The sequence below is a fragment of the Erpetoichthys calabaricus genome, chromosome 3 (assembly GCF_900747795.2).
Source record: "Erpetoichthys calabaricus chromosome 3, fErpCal1.3, whole genome shotgun sequence".
Lineage (NCBI taxonomy): Eukaryota > Metazoa > Chordata > Cladistia > Polypteriformes > Polypteridae > Erpetoichthys > Erpetoichthys calabaricus.
Window position 1 is genome coordinate 296343048 of NC_041396.2, and position 16265 is coordinate 296359312.

A 16265-nucleotide genomic window follows, 5' to 3' on the forward strand; every position below is an offset into this window, starting at 1 on the left:
ATACCATATATACTGTCAAAATGTGCCATTTGTGAGGTATATCTTGAAGCACAGTGAAATACACAATCCAAAGTTATAGTTGGGACAATAGTAGCACACTGCACATGTGCAATTGACACAAGTGTCAATTTCAGTTTCATCAGAATCCCTTTCGATTTCACTGTCCGTTTCAGTTTCACTGCCTGAAGACACATTCACTTTGCCATCAATGCTCGTATCACTTAACCTCATCCATTAATTTACAATAGAGAGAAGACTGTGGCAGCCTTTTGCTCTCTGAATCCACAGGAATCGTATCGACCCAAGACATTCTGCAAACGCCTCTCTTTTCAACCTAAAGTGACACCATCAGCTTTATTAAACTCCTCTACCATTCTGTGACATGCTTAATGCATTCTCTCGTTTTCTACTAATCTTCTGTCTCCCTCTCATCTACTTAGTCTTTTCATCATCCCTATGTTACTTTATCTTTCTCGTTCTCATTTTCTATCATGGCCCCCAGGAATTCCAAGTGATCCAGATGCAAGGCCCTAGCATACTATATATCCCAGCAGGGAGTCCAGCACTACAGCCAAAAGAGACTGGATATTACCAGTCCTGGAGGAGCTGGTGCAGCTCATTCGTATCCAACTCCATAAATTCACAGAAAATATTCAACGTCATAGGTGAATGTGTGAGGCGTGACCCTGCTCGCTGCACTAAGCTATCAAAGATAAATTCACAAAGTAATTCTCAGGATGGAGGAAGAGGCCTTTATATTTCATGCATGGAGTCATGCAGTACAGGGAAGGTAATGACTGAATTACAGATGTTGATTACACTTCTTAAATACACAGTTAAGTATGTGATTCATTTTCATGACCTTGTAGGTTACTGATAAACAGAGCCTTGAGGCCAGGATGTTTTGTCTTATCAGCTGTTCCCTGCTAGAGCCAGAATTTATCAGCTTTAACCTTTAACATAGCAGCATGGTATCGCAGATAAAAATGATAATGATTAAATTAATGATAAAAATTAGAACTGACACATTTTACAAGCATAGAGTTGTAATACAGGCACATTCTGGGTCATCCAACAAGTCAGATGTTCACGTCAAAGTGTCATTCACTAGGTCACCATACCCAAGTGGACATCCGGGATCAGGTACATTTTATTTTTGCACACTGGCAGGTTAAGTGGCCACATGGGAAGAAAGAGGCCAAGACTAAACTGGAAAATATAAGGCTTAAAGCCCAGTGTTTTGTCTACTACAATTCTTCCAGTCTGTCCAAGTAGTATGTGATGTGGGTTCTTATTTGTTGTGGTAACCCCTGGTGTCATTTTCCACCTGTTTCTGCTTTATACATTACTGGCATGTCCAATTCTGTTTCCCTCAGAGCTGACTCAGTGGCCTGGAACCCCCATAAAATGATGATGGCCGGCTTGCAGTGCTCTGCTTTTCTGCTGAAGGACACAAGTGTGAGTATTTTTTGGAGCTTTCATATCACCAGCCCTTATAGTGGACCCCATGTCACCTAACTGCTCTCTCTTTTTGCTTGACAGAACCTGTTGAAGCTGTGCCACTCAGCCAATGCCACCTACTTGTTTCAGCAGGACAAGTTCTATGACATTAGTTATGACACAGGAGATAAGTCCATTCAATGTGGACGCAAAGTGGACTGTCTGAAGCTGTGGCTTATGTGGAAAGCCAGGGGCACTCGTGGAATGGAGGAGCGAGTGGACCGTGCCTTTGCCTATACAAGGTAGGATCGAGTGGTTGATGGGTGCCAATGGCTGCTAGTGTGCTACTTGAAATCTTTACATAGACGCATGAAGGGGCATCCAGCAAACCTGACCTGGTCAGTCATCTTGGTTTCTGAGGAGCTCCAAAAAGATTAGGCTGAGCGACAAATTCTTTACATTGAATGCTACAGTAGTAATAGTTTACACAATCTTTTATTCAACCACCCATTCTTTCTTTCTTCCATCTATCCATCCATTCTTTCAATTTATCCACACTTCCATCCACTCACTCCTCTCTCCATTTGTTTATCCATCAGTCCATTCATTCTTCTGGCCACCCTTGTATCCATCCATTTATTAATTTTTTCACCTGTTCAAGCACCCATTCTTTCATCCACCCATGTAGCCTTCATTCATCCATCAATATATTCATTAATTTAAATATTAAATTATTTGTTCATTCACATCTCCACCCAAACATCCATCCAGTCATTCAATTATTCATCTATTCAGTCACTTATTCTTTCATTTGTCTGCCTGTCCATCCATTCATCCATTGACACATTCAATCATTCATTGTTTTACTGACTGTAATAGAAGGCGCCTTTGGACTTGGTAATAAAAAACCATCAATTCCATTCAAGGGGGCATAAAGAATGGAGAGCCTGGATGGATGGGGATGCCTGATCTCCCCTTTCCTGGTCCGGTGGCAACTATAGCAGGAAGACAGGAGGAGACTGCCTTCCTAGTCAATCCTGCTGGTGTACACACAGGAGTCCCAGCAAGAGGTCCTGCCACCTGGTGCATTGGAGGAGCAAGCATCACTGTAGGGCAGTCTCTTCTTATCCTCCTGCTGTACCAGACCAGAAATGGGAACAGCAGGCATCCTGGATGGGGTGCCCATCCATCCGGGCTCCTAATCTTTTATGATCCCTCTTCCCCCCAAAAAATGGCGTAAGAAATCACCATCAGTCTCAGCCAGGATGCCAGTCCATCTATGTTTTCCATTATACCACCTATTAATTTGTTCATTTATTCACTTATCCTATCAATTCTTTCTTTCATTCATTAATTTATTCATTTATGCAACCACCCATCCATTGTTCATTCATCCACCCATTTAATTTAATTTTTTCATTCAGTCCTTTGTTCATTCATGTATCCATCCATCTATTCATTAATTCTTCCAAACTCTCATTCAGTCATATGTGAATAATAAATTCAAAAGCAGCCACTTCAAACAGTAATAGCCATTTTTAATATTAGTAATATGCTGACTATATTTTTCAATTCATTTACTAGTATCTTGATTAAAACAAAAAATAATTTCTATCAAAAGCATGACAATTCCTGGGTGTGTCCAGAATTTTTGACTGGGGGTGTACTGTATATAGAACCCTTCGTATCTTTGAGTACTGAGAAAAGCGCTATATAAATGTAATGAATTATTATCTATCAGGTATATAGTGCCTTTCATATTTGTCTATCATGACAGCCATAGTGAACTGCCCATCAGACACTGATAGACACAAACCAATACTCTCTGAGGCGTTCCTCTCCTGCTTTGGCCATCTTCTCTCTTGTACTTCCCCCTCTCATCTCCGTGTCTCTGTTTTTCAGATATCTCATGGATGAAATGAAGAAGAGGGAAGGGTTCCAGTTGCTACTGGAGGTCAGTAAGTCACCATTTGTAAGCAAGAGATAAATCAGCCATTGATCACGGGTAATCGGGCCATTCCAAATCAGTGCAAGGGCCATCTTTTTTTTACCCTCTTCTTCTTAAAACGAATGAGGTAAATGAAGAGCCGAGCTATCCCAAGTGGTTTGTGTAACCATAACTGGTGCTTTCCCACCACAGGAACTTTTATTTTTCAAGAACCAGGGACTTTTTGGAAATTCAGAAACGTTTGTAGCATTCCTACCACAGGAACTCGGGCTATTTTGTAGTTCCTGGTACTGTTTTTTAGCTCCTACTCTCGGTTATGTACTTTTTTGTTCAACCTGGAACTATTGGGGTGGGGTTTGGACAATGAATTGTGCTGATTGGTTGACCACAACCCATCTTGCAAATCTGTTAGTAGAAAATGGAGTGTCATATTTTGCACTGGATTACATTTTATAGCCACTTCCCTGGTGCACCGCACCATTCACTGCACCGAAGCGATACATTTAAAGTCCCAGAGAAGTACGGAGAGTGCCAAAGCAGTAAAGGAAGGTGGCGGTCCCCCATGAACTCACACACGCCCCTCACTTCGCTTTGCATCACTCTTCTTTGCATGTCACATATTTTGCATGAAGTGTACAGTTCCTGTTGTGCAGCAGGATGGCAACACACAAAAGTGGCAAAAGACCACAAGTGGCCCAGGGCCTACATAGTAGTACAGGATCTCCAGGGTTCCTGGGCTGGGAATGTGCTCATAGTGTAGGACCCTATGGATTCTATTTTTGTGGAATGATGGAAGAAATTACAGAATTCACACAAGAAAATGGAATTTCCATATAAAAAATGGAATTGCACAGAATTGCAAGTTCTCTCCAGTATATATCTCCCATCTAAAAAGGGAAGATGTCCACATGATTGATGTATAGGCAGACAGTGTGGAGCAGTAGTTAAGGCTTTGGACTTCAAACCCTGAGGTTGTGGGTTCACATCCCACTACTGGCACTGTGTGACCATGAGAAGGTCATGTGACCTGCCTAAACTCCAATTAGAAAAACCAAAAGAAATGGAACCAATTACATCATAAATGTTGTAAGTTGCCTTGGAAAAAGGTGTCAGCCAAATAAGTAAATGTCCAAGTGCATCAAATGAAGTTGCACAAGAAAGCATCGTAATTAAGTGTATCAGATTACATTTTGCCAGTCAGACACGTACCAGCAAAGAGTGATTTTGTTTGATATCCTTCAGAAAGATAACCACATGTTAAAGCGTCTGACATCTGAAACATGTAAGCTGACAAAAAAAAAAAGAGAAATTCAACACTGACAGCTAAAGTTAAGGCTGAGTAGCACCCTGGCGTGGACTGTGAATCAGACGGGTCAGTCATTCTGCAATTCCTGCCAACACTTCACTGAGTGCATTTACATCCAGTTATTCTCTGAAACCCACATTCAAAAATGTCAGGTATGCACTTATTAAAAGTTTGAGAAACTTGGAGATTGGTCTCTGCCAGTAACCCGGTTATGTGGTCATGTAAACTCTTAAGGATTTTGTAATCTGTGCATGTCCGTGGCACTCTGTCCACCTGTACATGTGTCAGCTTGGCACACGCATCCAGCAGCCACATGTAGAAAACAGTGGAATCATCCAGAAAGATCAATTTCCTGAGGCAATCACATTACTCCATCTCTTGGTTGAAATAATTGGTCTGACATCAATACATTTATATTGATTAGCTGAATATACAGCGCATTATCTCAGGATCAGTAACATGTAAAAAGTAAAGGGCGTAGTTCAAGTAACTTAATACAAATTAAAGAAATAAAGATAACCACGTTATTGTTATCGCAGCAGCACCGGGTGTAAGGCTAGAAGCACAAATACAGGTCTGCCACACCTTCACAGGGCTCAACCGTGCAATCCGGTAACACAAAAATATTAATAATTAGCTGTCCCCCATTGCTCCGCCCGCATAGTATTGAAACAGGACTAACTTTAAAAATCAATAAAAACTTTTTTAAAATGTAATAATTTTTATTGAGAAGAATTTATATTGATAGCTTTCATATCTGAGGGCCTCTTCATATACAATATTTTTGGTTTTGCTATCCGGGGTGAGAATGTAGCTGTGATCTCTTTGACAAAAATGTAAAAAGTTGGCAAGGTATCTCTGGCCAAGCAGAACATAGGTACGCTCTAACGTCAAACGTTGCCACTGTATCTGATCGTGTTCAGTTCTGACGGGAGAGCATTCCCCCATGTGGGGAGAAGAGCATGTGGCCAATGAGCAGGTACCCTCTAAAACATACATAGCTCTGATCTCTCTGTCTCTCAAAAACATCAAACGTTACTCTTTAACAATCTCTAGATGATAATATCTTCTGAACAAATAGGTATCGCTAGCTAAGCGGAGGTGAAGTACGCTCCAACACATGGCATGAGGTAGAGCGAGTTGAACGGAGGCGGGAGCATGAGTGAGGAAGGCCCCACCCTGCTCCCTACTCCTGACGTACCACCTCCCCCTCCCCTTGGTCCGCTGCGTGTCTCTCGGATTCACGCAAATAAATCGGTGGCACAACCAATCTATATGAGAGAAGTTGCAAAATCAACCGGAATGTTCAAGCAAATTATAGCGAACAGACAGACAGACAGACAGACAGGTAGGTAGGTAGGTAGGTAGGTAGGTAGGTAGGTAGGTAGGTAGGTAGGTAGGTAGGTAGGTAGGTAGGTAGGTAGGTGTTGGGTTTTATATTTCTCTGTTATAATAAAAAAAATCCTGGGACGAGATGAGACTTTTTAGCCTGGGACGAGACATGATTTTTTCAGAGAGATTCTTTCATGTCCCGCGACATGAGACTTTGTGCCAAGAGATTTAACCATGCCCAGGGCCGGAAATAAAAGACAAACAGTAGATGACAAAGTAGAATGTCATAAAGAATTCAAAAATGTTGGCGCGGTACACATGCAGAGCAGGTTAGAGATAATGAAAGTACTAAAATTTGAAAGTCTCAAAAAACTGATAGTAAAGATTGCATTAACGCAAACAAACGGAAATTATTACTCGGTGAAATAACGGAACAGTGAAAAGAGATTGAATATATTGATTGGATTTAAACTTTAAGTCAGAGACTTGTAGATTGTCTAATTCGTGTTGCCATCAGGGAAAAGTAGTGTTTCTTCCCAAAGAAGAGGCGTATCCGCGAGAATGAAAAGATTTGTTGTTTGGTGGCTGGCACATAGCGCAGGCAGAGGGAATTGGTGAGCGAAGTGAGCAGGGGCCAAAGCCCCCTAGTATATGAATATATAGAGATAAAGTGTCAGCATAGTGTTAATCGAGCTGTTTGCTACTGATATGTTTAAACAGTGTGATCAGGTGATACAGCAGCCACTGTCCAAATGTCAAAGCTTCGTGGGCTCAGCTAGAGGATATAGATAGGGGATGAATGGGATTTACTTCACTGCCCACCAAAAACTAAATGATCAGGGTCAGGAAGGTTCATACTTGGGCTTAGGATTTAATAACAAACGCTGACCAGTCAAATGTGTCTTTTTTCATGGAACCGAAAAAAAAGTAACACAAAAGTAGCACACTGTAATGTGTGTGTAAATTTTATAAAAAGTAATTATATAACTTATTTAGTTAATCTGGTTTATAAGTAATGTAATGAGTACTGTAATTAAGTCACTTTTAAAATTAACATTCCCCACACTGGTCAGGAAAGCAGGCTCCATGATTGTTTTTGGACGTGCAGTGGTTCTTGATGATGATTAATCATTTCTTTTTAGTCCATTTTCATGACACTGGAGCATTTTGGTAAAGGAGAACTCCATAAGTGGATGTGTAAGTGCATGTAAACGGAGCTTTTTAAGAAACCAGGTGTCTGCCTGAACTGGATCACACATCTTATCCTGGTTTTGTGTGTGCATGTAAACGCAATCATTGACTGGACCCACAAGGACATGTACAATGATCACGCTAAGTCTCAGGCACATCCAGCAGACCAGACCAGACCAGAACCAAAAGTGCACTAAGAGCTTGTGATGTCAGACACCAGTTCATGGAACATTTTGTTGCTGTTAGACAGACAGAACTTTACTTATCCCAAGGGGAGGATTTAGCTTTACACAGAAGCTCAATAGATGAAATGAGGGGACAGTGTAGAAAAGGGTTGTCATTTTTACACGGTGTGATGGAAATATGTGTGAAAATCCCCATAAATGTCAGTCTGCAATGTGAACTTTAATCACATCTGTATTGTCAAGTTTGTGATTTTAAACTGTGGAGCAGAGGGGGAAGTCAATCTTTGTTCCAAACATTATGGAGGGGACTATAGATAGATAGATAGATAGATAGATAGATAGATAGATAGATAGATAGATAGATAGATAGATAGATAGATAGATAGATAGATAGATAGATAGATAGATAGATAGATAGACACTATATAATAAATGGAGAGATACATACAGTATGAAAGGCACTATATGATAGATAGATAGAAAAGGCACTATATGGTAAATAGAGAGATAGATAAAAAAGGCAGCATATAATAGATAGAGAGATAGATAGATACAAAAGGCACTATATTAAACATAGATAGATAGATAGATAGATAGATAGATAGATAGATAGATAGATAGATAGATAGATAGATAGATAGATAGATAGATAGATAGATAGATACAAAAGGCACTATATAATAGATAGAGAGATAGATAGATACAAAAGGCAATATATTATAGATAGATAGATATGAAAGGCACTATATAATAGATGGAGAGATACATACAGTATGAAAGACAATATATGATAGATAGATATATGTGAAATGCACTATATAATAGATAGATAGATAGAAAAGGCACTACAGTATATAATAAATGGAGAGATATATATAGTATGAAAAGCACTATATGATAGATAGAGAGATTGATGTGAAAGGAACTATATAATAGATAGATACAAAAGGCACTATATAATATATAGATAGATATATACATATGAAAGGCACTATATAATATATAGAGAGATAGCTAGATTCAAAAGGCACTATATAATTGATGGAGAGATACATATGAAATGCACTATATGATAGACAGATAGATAGAAATGAAAGGCACTATGTAAAAGACAGATAGATAGACACACTATGGTCTGAACACTCACAAGAATGACTAAAAAAAGAAACTTAAAAGGAAATAAACCTTTTGACTTGGTGGTCCCAGTCCCAGTGAAGCACTTTACAGGTGTATTTCTGTTGGTAGCATTTCTTGACATACTTCTGCTGAATAATTTGTTTTCTGAAAGTCCTCAGTGGTAGTGTGTCATACAGAGGATGTGCAGCATTGTTCATAATGGCACTCTGTCCTCCACTAAGACATCCAGGGAGTCCAAAGTGCATCCCATAACTGAGGCTGCCCTTTTAATTAGATTGTTGATTCAGATGGCCTCTCTCAAAGTGACGTTACCAGCCCAGCCAACTACAGCTTAGAAAGTCGCACTGGCCATCAGAGTTGAGAAGGATGTTTCAGTTTGTGCTGAATTTAATATTCTGCTTGAGCAAATGAAGAAACTTAATTATTGTGAGCAGAGCTATTCCTCATAATTATTTTTCAGAGCGCTCAGTTAACACCGTAAGGAGTGCCAGTGAGTATAAAGCCAGCCCCGCTTGCTGAAAGCAGAGAGTCCCTCACAGAAGAGACATGAAGTACTCCCCTATCAGTGGAGATGTGTCTCTAAGATGGCAGAGTTAGGCAAAGCAAGCAGTTTTCTGTTCTTACTGTTTCACTTCAAAGGACATTGGAGGAAGCTTAAAATGTTTACATTTGTTTAGTCTTACAATTAGACTAGTTTTAATTTGTGAAACATTTATGCTCATTTAAAACTTTACATTTTTGTGAAATATTTAGGTTTATTAAAGTTGAAAGTTTCGGCACAAATTATTTTCCCACTTGTATCGGATTTTTCATACAATCTAAGTGAAGCAATTTAAAAATTGCTGCACTGTCATGAATATCATCATTAACAGGCTAATGATGCTTGTTTTTTTAGAACCCATGTTAAACTGTAAATTTGTGCAACAGAAAATAAAAATGTAAAAATGCAAATCATAGAAAAAAAAAAAAAAATCCAAAAATGGATAAAAATTAAAATGAAATTTGAGAAAAAAATATAAAATGGAATCCCTAGGGCCCTGAATGTGGACACAGCAGTAGGTCGATGAGATGTGCTGTCAGGAGGTGTTAGTAAAGTCTGCTGGCCATCAGACATGCAGTTCTTCTGTAACGTATGATGGTCCCGCTGGCCAGTGGTCTCCTCAGGTCCAAGACCTTGATTTTCTTTCTCCTTTTTTTTTTTTTGCAGCCCCAGTTTGTTAACATATGCTTTTGGTACATTCCACCAAGTTTGCGGGGGCAACAAGGCCAGGAAGGCTATGAGGAGAAACTGTCCAAGGTAAGTTAAGGTGGCAGGTGGGCAAACCAATATAAAACAAACCAGTAATCTGAAACTGGTGCCAGTGTGCAGAAGGTTTCGGGTGGGGGGGGGGGGGGTGGGAGGATGGGTAAGCACATGTGCTGGACAGCTGAAGTCCAAGAGCAGGGGTCTTTTTTTCTGAATCAGGATAACCTGACAATGTATTTTTCATTCTCACCATGCCAGGCATCTCAATTAGCCATATCAAATATCTGTGGATGACTCTGCCCATCCCCTTTAGGAATTGAGCTATGAATAGGGGATCTTCGGGCAAACTGATGATATAGCATGCAGACTCCCAATTTAACTTAATGGCACTGTCATCAGCAAGACTTGGCAGCCAGGTGGTGAACACGCCATTCATGCACAGGGGTGATGCACTTTGTCCTGCCATCTGTGTTTCTTAAGGGTGTGTCAATGGCAGCCTGGGTGGTGATGATGTGAGACAAGAACTACAGCCAAAGTCTGACATTTATGATGATCCGTGCCAATCTGGGCAAGTGGGAAGAAAACAAAAAAAAAAAAAAAAATCAGGAGTGGTCTCCCTTACACTCTCTTGTATACTTAGAAATGGGGATGGATATTTGAGGAGTAAACTGCAAGACAATGATTATATTTTTATATTATTTACATCAAAGAACTATCAAAAACAAATCAAATTAATAATATATTGAACAAAAAGTCAAGCTGAATAAATCGAACTCTGCAGCTGCATGAACAAAAGGTAAAGTACCAGTTCTGGTTAGCGGAAATAGCCCAAAAGTTAATAGAAATCTATGTTTTGTAGCTAATATGTGTATGCAAATTTTGGTTGACCAAAGTGAAAGCGTATTCAAGTTATCATGTTTACACACACACATACACAGACATCATTCCAAAAAAGGTATTTTAGGACTCAGGGAGGTCTAAAACTTCGAGATTCATCAAAATCTCGACATGGAATGTTTGGAGGATTCCAATACTTTCCCCATACTTCATATACAAGAAAGTAAAAAATAAAAAGATAGTTTTTGCATTAACAACTTTTAATTATTAACCAGTCACTGCTGCTAAAGGCCATGTCACATTAGACAGCTTTTCCAGCGATTTTTCAATCATCATTTAAATAATCTTAGTGAGTCGGAGGCAGTCATCTGCATGCTTCTGTGAATCTTCTTGTCTAAAGTGACATACCCAGCGACTCATTCTATAAATGTCCATATGACAAAAATCAAAAAGGTTTGATTTTTTTATCTTTAGTCATAGGGTGGGTTCTGTGTACATGACAGCTGACAACCAATAAAAAACAACTTATTTCTATAGCACATTTTCATAGAAATAATGTAGCTCAATGTGCCTTACAAGATGACACAAAGAAAATTATATAAAACAAAAAACAAATAAGATTAGATAATAATATTAAAGAATATTAGAACAGTCCGGATGAGAACAGGCCATTCAGCCCAACAAAGCTCGCCAGTCCTATCCACTTAATTCTTGTAAAATAACATCCAGTTGAGTTCTTGAAAGTCCCCAAAGTCCCACTGTCTACCACACTACTTGGTTGCTTATTCCAAGTGTCTGTGGTTCTCTATGTAAAGAAAAACTTCCTAAAGTTTGTGCGAAATTTCCCCTTCACAAGTTTCCAACTGTGTTCCCGTGTTCTTGATGATCTCATTTTAAAGTCACCGTCTCGATCCACTGGACTAATTCCCTTCATCATTTTAAACACTTCAGTCAAGTCACCTCTTAATCTTCTTTAGCTTAAACTGTAAAGACTCAGCTCTTTTAATCTTTCCTCATAACTCGTCCCCTGTAGCCCTCAATCAACCTAGTCGCTCTTCTCTGGATCTTTTCTTGTGCTGCTGTGTCCTTTTTATAGCCTGGAGACCAAAACTGCACCCAGGACTCCAGATGACGCCTCATCAGTGTGTTATAAAGTTTGAGCAGAACCTCCTTGGACTTGTACTTCACACATCAAGGTGCTATATAACCTGACATTCTATTGGCCTTCATAAGTATGTAAAGAAGAAAAAGGTAAGGTCAGATGACCGGGAGGACAGTAATAAACACAAATAATAGAACTCCAGTTAGGCTGGAGGAAGAAAAAAAACTAAACCTGCAGGGATTCCAAGGTCAAAAAGACCTAGCAGCAATTGTTGGGAACAACTTAAACAGATTTTGAAGGATATTCGGATAAGTTATGGACCAAAAATAATAAGGCTGGAGCCGGTAACAAGGCAAACAAGATGTCTGAAGAATTTTTTCTGAAGTTACACTTCAGAAGGTTGTACATAGGTCTCAGTATTCAGAGCGGAAAATTTAGAATCTGCTTCTGCCAATATGTTTTATCTCTGCTGCGATATAGTTATCCAGGAACTGTACGCAATGGGAAAAAAAATAATTCTCCAACAAAAACTGTAAACTTTAAGACATGAAAATCAATTTCAGCTTTCCCCAAACAGAGACACACCCAAATGCACAATGCTAAAATCAATATTTTTAAGTTTAAGTATCAAGTTTTAAACATCGTAGCATCAAAATTGATTGCAAATTTTGATTCTATTAAAAACCTTCCATTTACATGGATGTGAAATAACCACATCACTTAACCCACCCCAGATGAAGAGTGCTACTGTCCTCTTCCCCCATCAAAGAAGGATAATTATAATTACCCTATTCAAAGAGTCAAGTATGGCAGAGATGCACCAAACATCAATCTTTCGAAAAATATAATAAATTTGGATATGAGCGTCAGTAGACTCTGTGCCCTAGGAACCAATTTACCCAAACTATTCTCTAACATTTTATTAATTATTTTCTTTCTATATCTTTCTGATCATAAAATAGCTCATTACAATATCAGTTGATGAGAAGAATTCATATTTAATTGCAGAATTACAGTATTTGAGGGTTCCTCTCGAGTGCCTCTTTCTCTTGCACGATTTGGCTCAAAAACTAATCAGCACATCATCTTCTTGTAACAGGCTTAAGTTTCGAGTTTGGTATTTTTATGTCCGGTGTTTTAGCTCAAGACCGCCCTCAAGAAACTGTGACACACAGACAGACACACACCCATCATTGAGATATCGATGTGTTTGGTATCGGGGACTCTAAAATGTTGAGATCTGTTGAAAACTGGAGATCAAAATTTGACAAATCTAAAGCTTTCTCTCCTCCCACATATATAGTGGGGGAGGGCTTAAAGCAAAAAATGAATGGTAATATGTACTGTAATATGTACTGCTGTCCAGCTAACTAAAGAGGAAGAGAAACAAACTGCTCCACAACTTCCACTGAGTGAGGTTGAGTTTAACCTGGTAACAGGGCAGCATGGCTGAGAACTGTTATGAGACACTGAAATGTCTAAAGATTTTTGTGAGAAAAATGACAGAAGATGATGTTTAAAAGGAAAATGTCCCGGGGCCTCATGTATAAACGGTGCGTACGCACAAGAATGTTGCGTACGCTCGTTTCCACGCTCACATCGCGATGTATAAAACCTAAACTTGCCGTAAAGCCACGTACATTTTCACTCCACCTCAATCCCTGATGTATACAAGTTCTCCACTTGGTTTTTACAAACTGGCAGCACCCAGCGTCAAAGCAGTGCTATTGTTCCTGTGTGGTTTCCCTTTTTTAGATTCACATCCCTGACGCGACTTTATCATATACATTGTAATTAACCATATATCGTTTTTTAGTTCAAGGCATCTGATTGTAATCAACCTGTAACCATATAATGGTGCACCAAATGGCCAAACTATTCCAAAAAACATAGCCACTTTAGCGTTGTTACTGTCAGTGCACCACTCAGAGTATTTAACCCAGTGTATCTGAGTGTGGAATCACAGCTCTACAGCAGCTGATCAGAAAGCTCTACAGCAGATTGTGTCAAGAGCGGAGAAATATAAGGATACTGCTTCTAGCACACACTGCCTCAGCCATGGGCACAGTCTATTTCAACTTCTCCCATTCGGCAAACGCATCAGAGCCTTTCCTGTACGCAACTTCGCGGTTCAGAAACAGTTTCATCCCAAGAGCTATAAACGCACTCAATCAGTCCACCAAGTGCTCCCGGTAGAACTGTTTGTACTTAGAAGTACAATTACTTCAATGTAAACCTGAATTACAGTTGTAATATTGCACAACCTGAGCCACTTATGCTTTCATATTGTATATTTTCATTGTTTTTTATCCTATTATTATTATTGTTGTTGTTTTTATTTTACCATATTATAGGAAAATAAGTTTATGGAGGATTTGCTTATTGAATCTCATTCTACCATACAATAACAATAAAGGAATTCAATTCAATTCAATAGAAGAGAGTGCATAGTTACAGATGATGACGACTGACTTCTAAGTCAATTTAGATTTCCAGGCGCTATTTTCTTGGAGCTCTTAATATTATTTAAAAGATGAAATGCAGTAAAGTATATATAACATTATACAGATAAAATTTTAACTTCTTTTAAATGATGTATATTGTTAATGATTAAATATGAGAGCAGCGGTAGCGATGAACTGGCACCCCGTTCAGGGATTGTTCCTGCCTTGCACTGTATGTTTGCTGGGACTGGCACGACCCTGGATGGATAGATTGATGGAATGATTAAACATGTACTATGAAGATATTTCAATGTTCCTTAAAGGTTTTGAAGAATCGGCATTCTAAGCTTACAGATGGCTTGACATCTATTAAAGAGCTGCTTATGTGGTAATTGGTTATTTGGAGAATTATTTGGAGAAAGAAAAAGGACAGGAATCGGGGGTTAGTATGTTTGACAGATACAGTAATGCTGCAAAAAATTATTTTATTGAGGGTCATGCACAGTGCAGCAAGCATCTCAAGGGAGGCAGAAACAATATCTGGAATGGGCATCAGCTCGTCCCTACCACTGCGCCACTGTGCCTCAATGTTTTATACATGCTTTAATTTCTAAATTTTCATTAAAAGACCATTGCACTATTATGATTCACTCAAGACTAGTTCAATTTCTCCATCCTCATTGACCTAAAAGCATTTTGTCAGCTTTCCACTGAGATTCACAAAATATTACCCTGTTTTTACTGAACTCAAGGTGAAGTGAATTCAGTAGGGTTCACTCATCTCTATCAAAAACAAAAATTTTTTCTTAGGGAAGATTTTAAAGTATAGCAACAAAGAAACAAGTACATGCTCTCTGACCATTTTGCTCAAATTTGTTTAGACAAACTAAACATTTTGGTGCCTTGTGGAGTCTAAAGATGTGATGCCCCTCTTTGTGCTTCCTCTGATGAGCTACCATCTTTGTAAGAGTGTATTACTTGTGAAAGGTGCCCCCGCCACCACCCCAAAAGTGCCTCCAACACATCTGTTTAACTGAGGTGAAACTGGCATTCAAGGTATCTGGTGAAAGGTTGTACCATATTAAACCATTAAAAAGTACTCAAGGCTAAGTTGAGTGGCACCAAGCGCCATCTTGTGGCTGTAAGGGGATAATTTCACAAGACTCTAAATTTTGCCCACTGAGTTGATTTTATCCCTTTTATGTCTAACAGGTGGCCCCGATTGTAAAAGAACGCATGATAAAAAAGGGCAGCATGATGGTTAGCTACCAGCCACGTGGCAGCCAAGTAAATTTCTTCCGCATGGTGGTGATCAACCCACAGATTACCCGTGAAGACCTGGACTTCTTCCTGGATGAGATTGAGAGCCTGGCCAGTGATCTGTGATGTCAACCAACCAGCAAGAAAGAGAAGGACCAGAAGGACAAAGCTGCACAAATGAAGGCTACAATCTCCTGATGAGCAGAGTTCATAAATGTAGATAAGAACATTTTGACTGTGAGAACATGGACTTGGGCACCACAAGGGAATGCCACCTCTTAGTACTGAGCACACATAGGTATTAGTAGGCATGACACCTGCTTGAAAAGCTGTCACTCTGGCTTTGAGATGCTCACAGCATTTCATTTTGATATGTATAGTGCTTTGACTTTTTTTTTTTTTTTTGCAGCTTAATTATTAGTTTCAATTTGTTATTTAAATTAAAAAATCATCTACTGATTTCATGAAGATAACAATAAATTCAGTGTTCTTTAATGGCCTTTCCAGTCACCGGATCCGAATCCAGCAGAACATCTTTGGGATGTGGTAGAACATGAGATTCACAGAATGAATGGGCAGCTGACAAATCTGTAGAAACCGTGTGATGCAATCATGTCAACATGGTCCAGAATCTCAAAGGAATGCTTCCAACATCTCTAGGAATCCATGCCATGAAGAACAGAGTCTGTTTGAGAGTAAAATGAAGACCTGCTGATAGATAGATAGATAGATAGATAGATAGATAGATAGATAGATAGATAGATAGATAGATAGATAGATAGATAGATAGATAGATAGATAGATAGATAGATAGATAGATAGATAGATAGATAGATA

The 16265-nt window shown here is 39.1% G+C and overlaps 1 protein-coding gene across 2 annotated transcripts in view; it reads left to right on the plus strand.

The window, feature by feature from the left end:
• Positions 1 to 15890, plus strand: part of csad (cysteine sulfinic acid decarboxylase) — a 112815-nt gene extending 96925 nt beyond the window's left edge. For both annotated transcript variants that reach the window (XM_051925077.1, XM_028798563.2), the window contains exons 10-14: positions 1377 to 1458; positions 1543 to 1742; positions 3343 to 3394; positions 9747 to 9836; positions 15381 to 15890. In XM_051925077.1, coding sequence (XP_051781037.1) covers positions 1377 to 1458; positions 1543 to 1742; positions 3343 to 3394; positions 9747 to 9836; positions 15381 to 15554 — 598 coding nt within the window. In that variant the 3' untranslated portion in view covers positions 15555 to 15890. The remainder of the gene's footprint in view (positions 1 to 1376; positions 1459 to 1542; positions 1743 to 3342; positions 3395 to 9746; positions 9837 to 15380) is intronic.
• Positions 15891 to 16265: the final 375 nt, after the last annotated feature.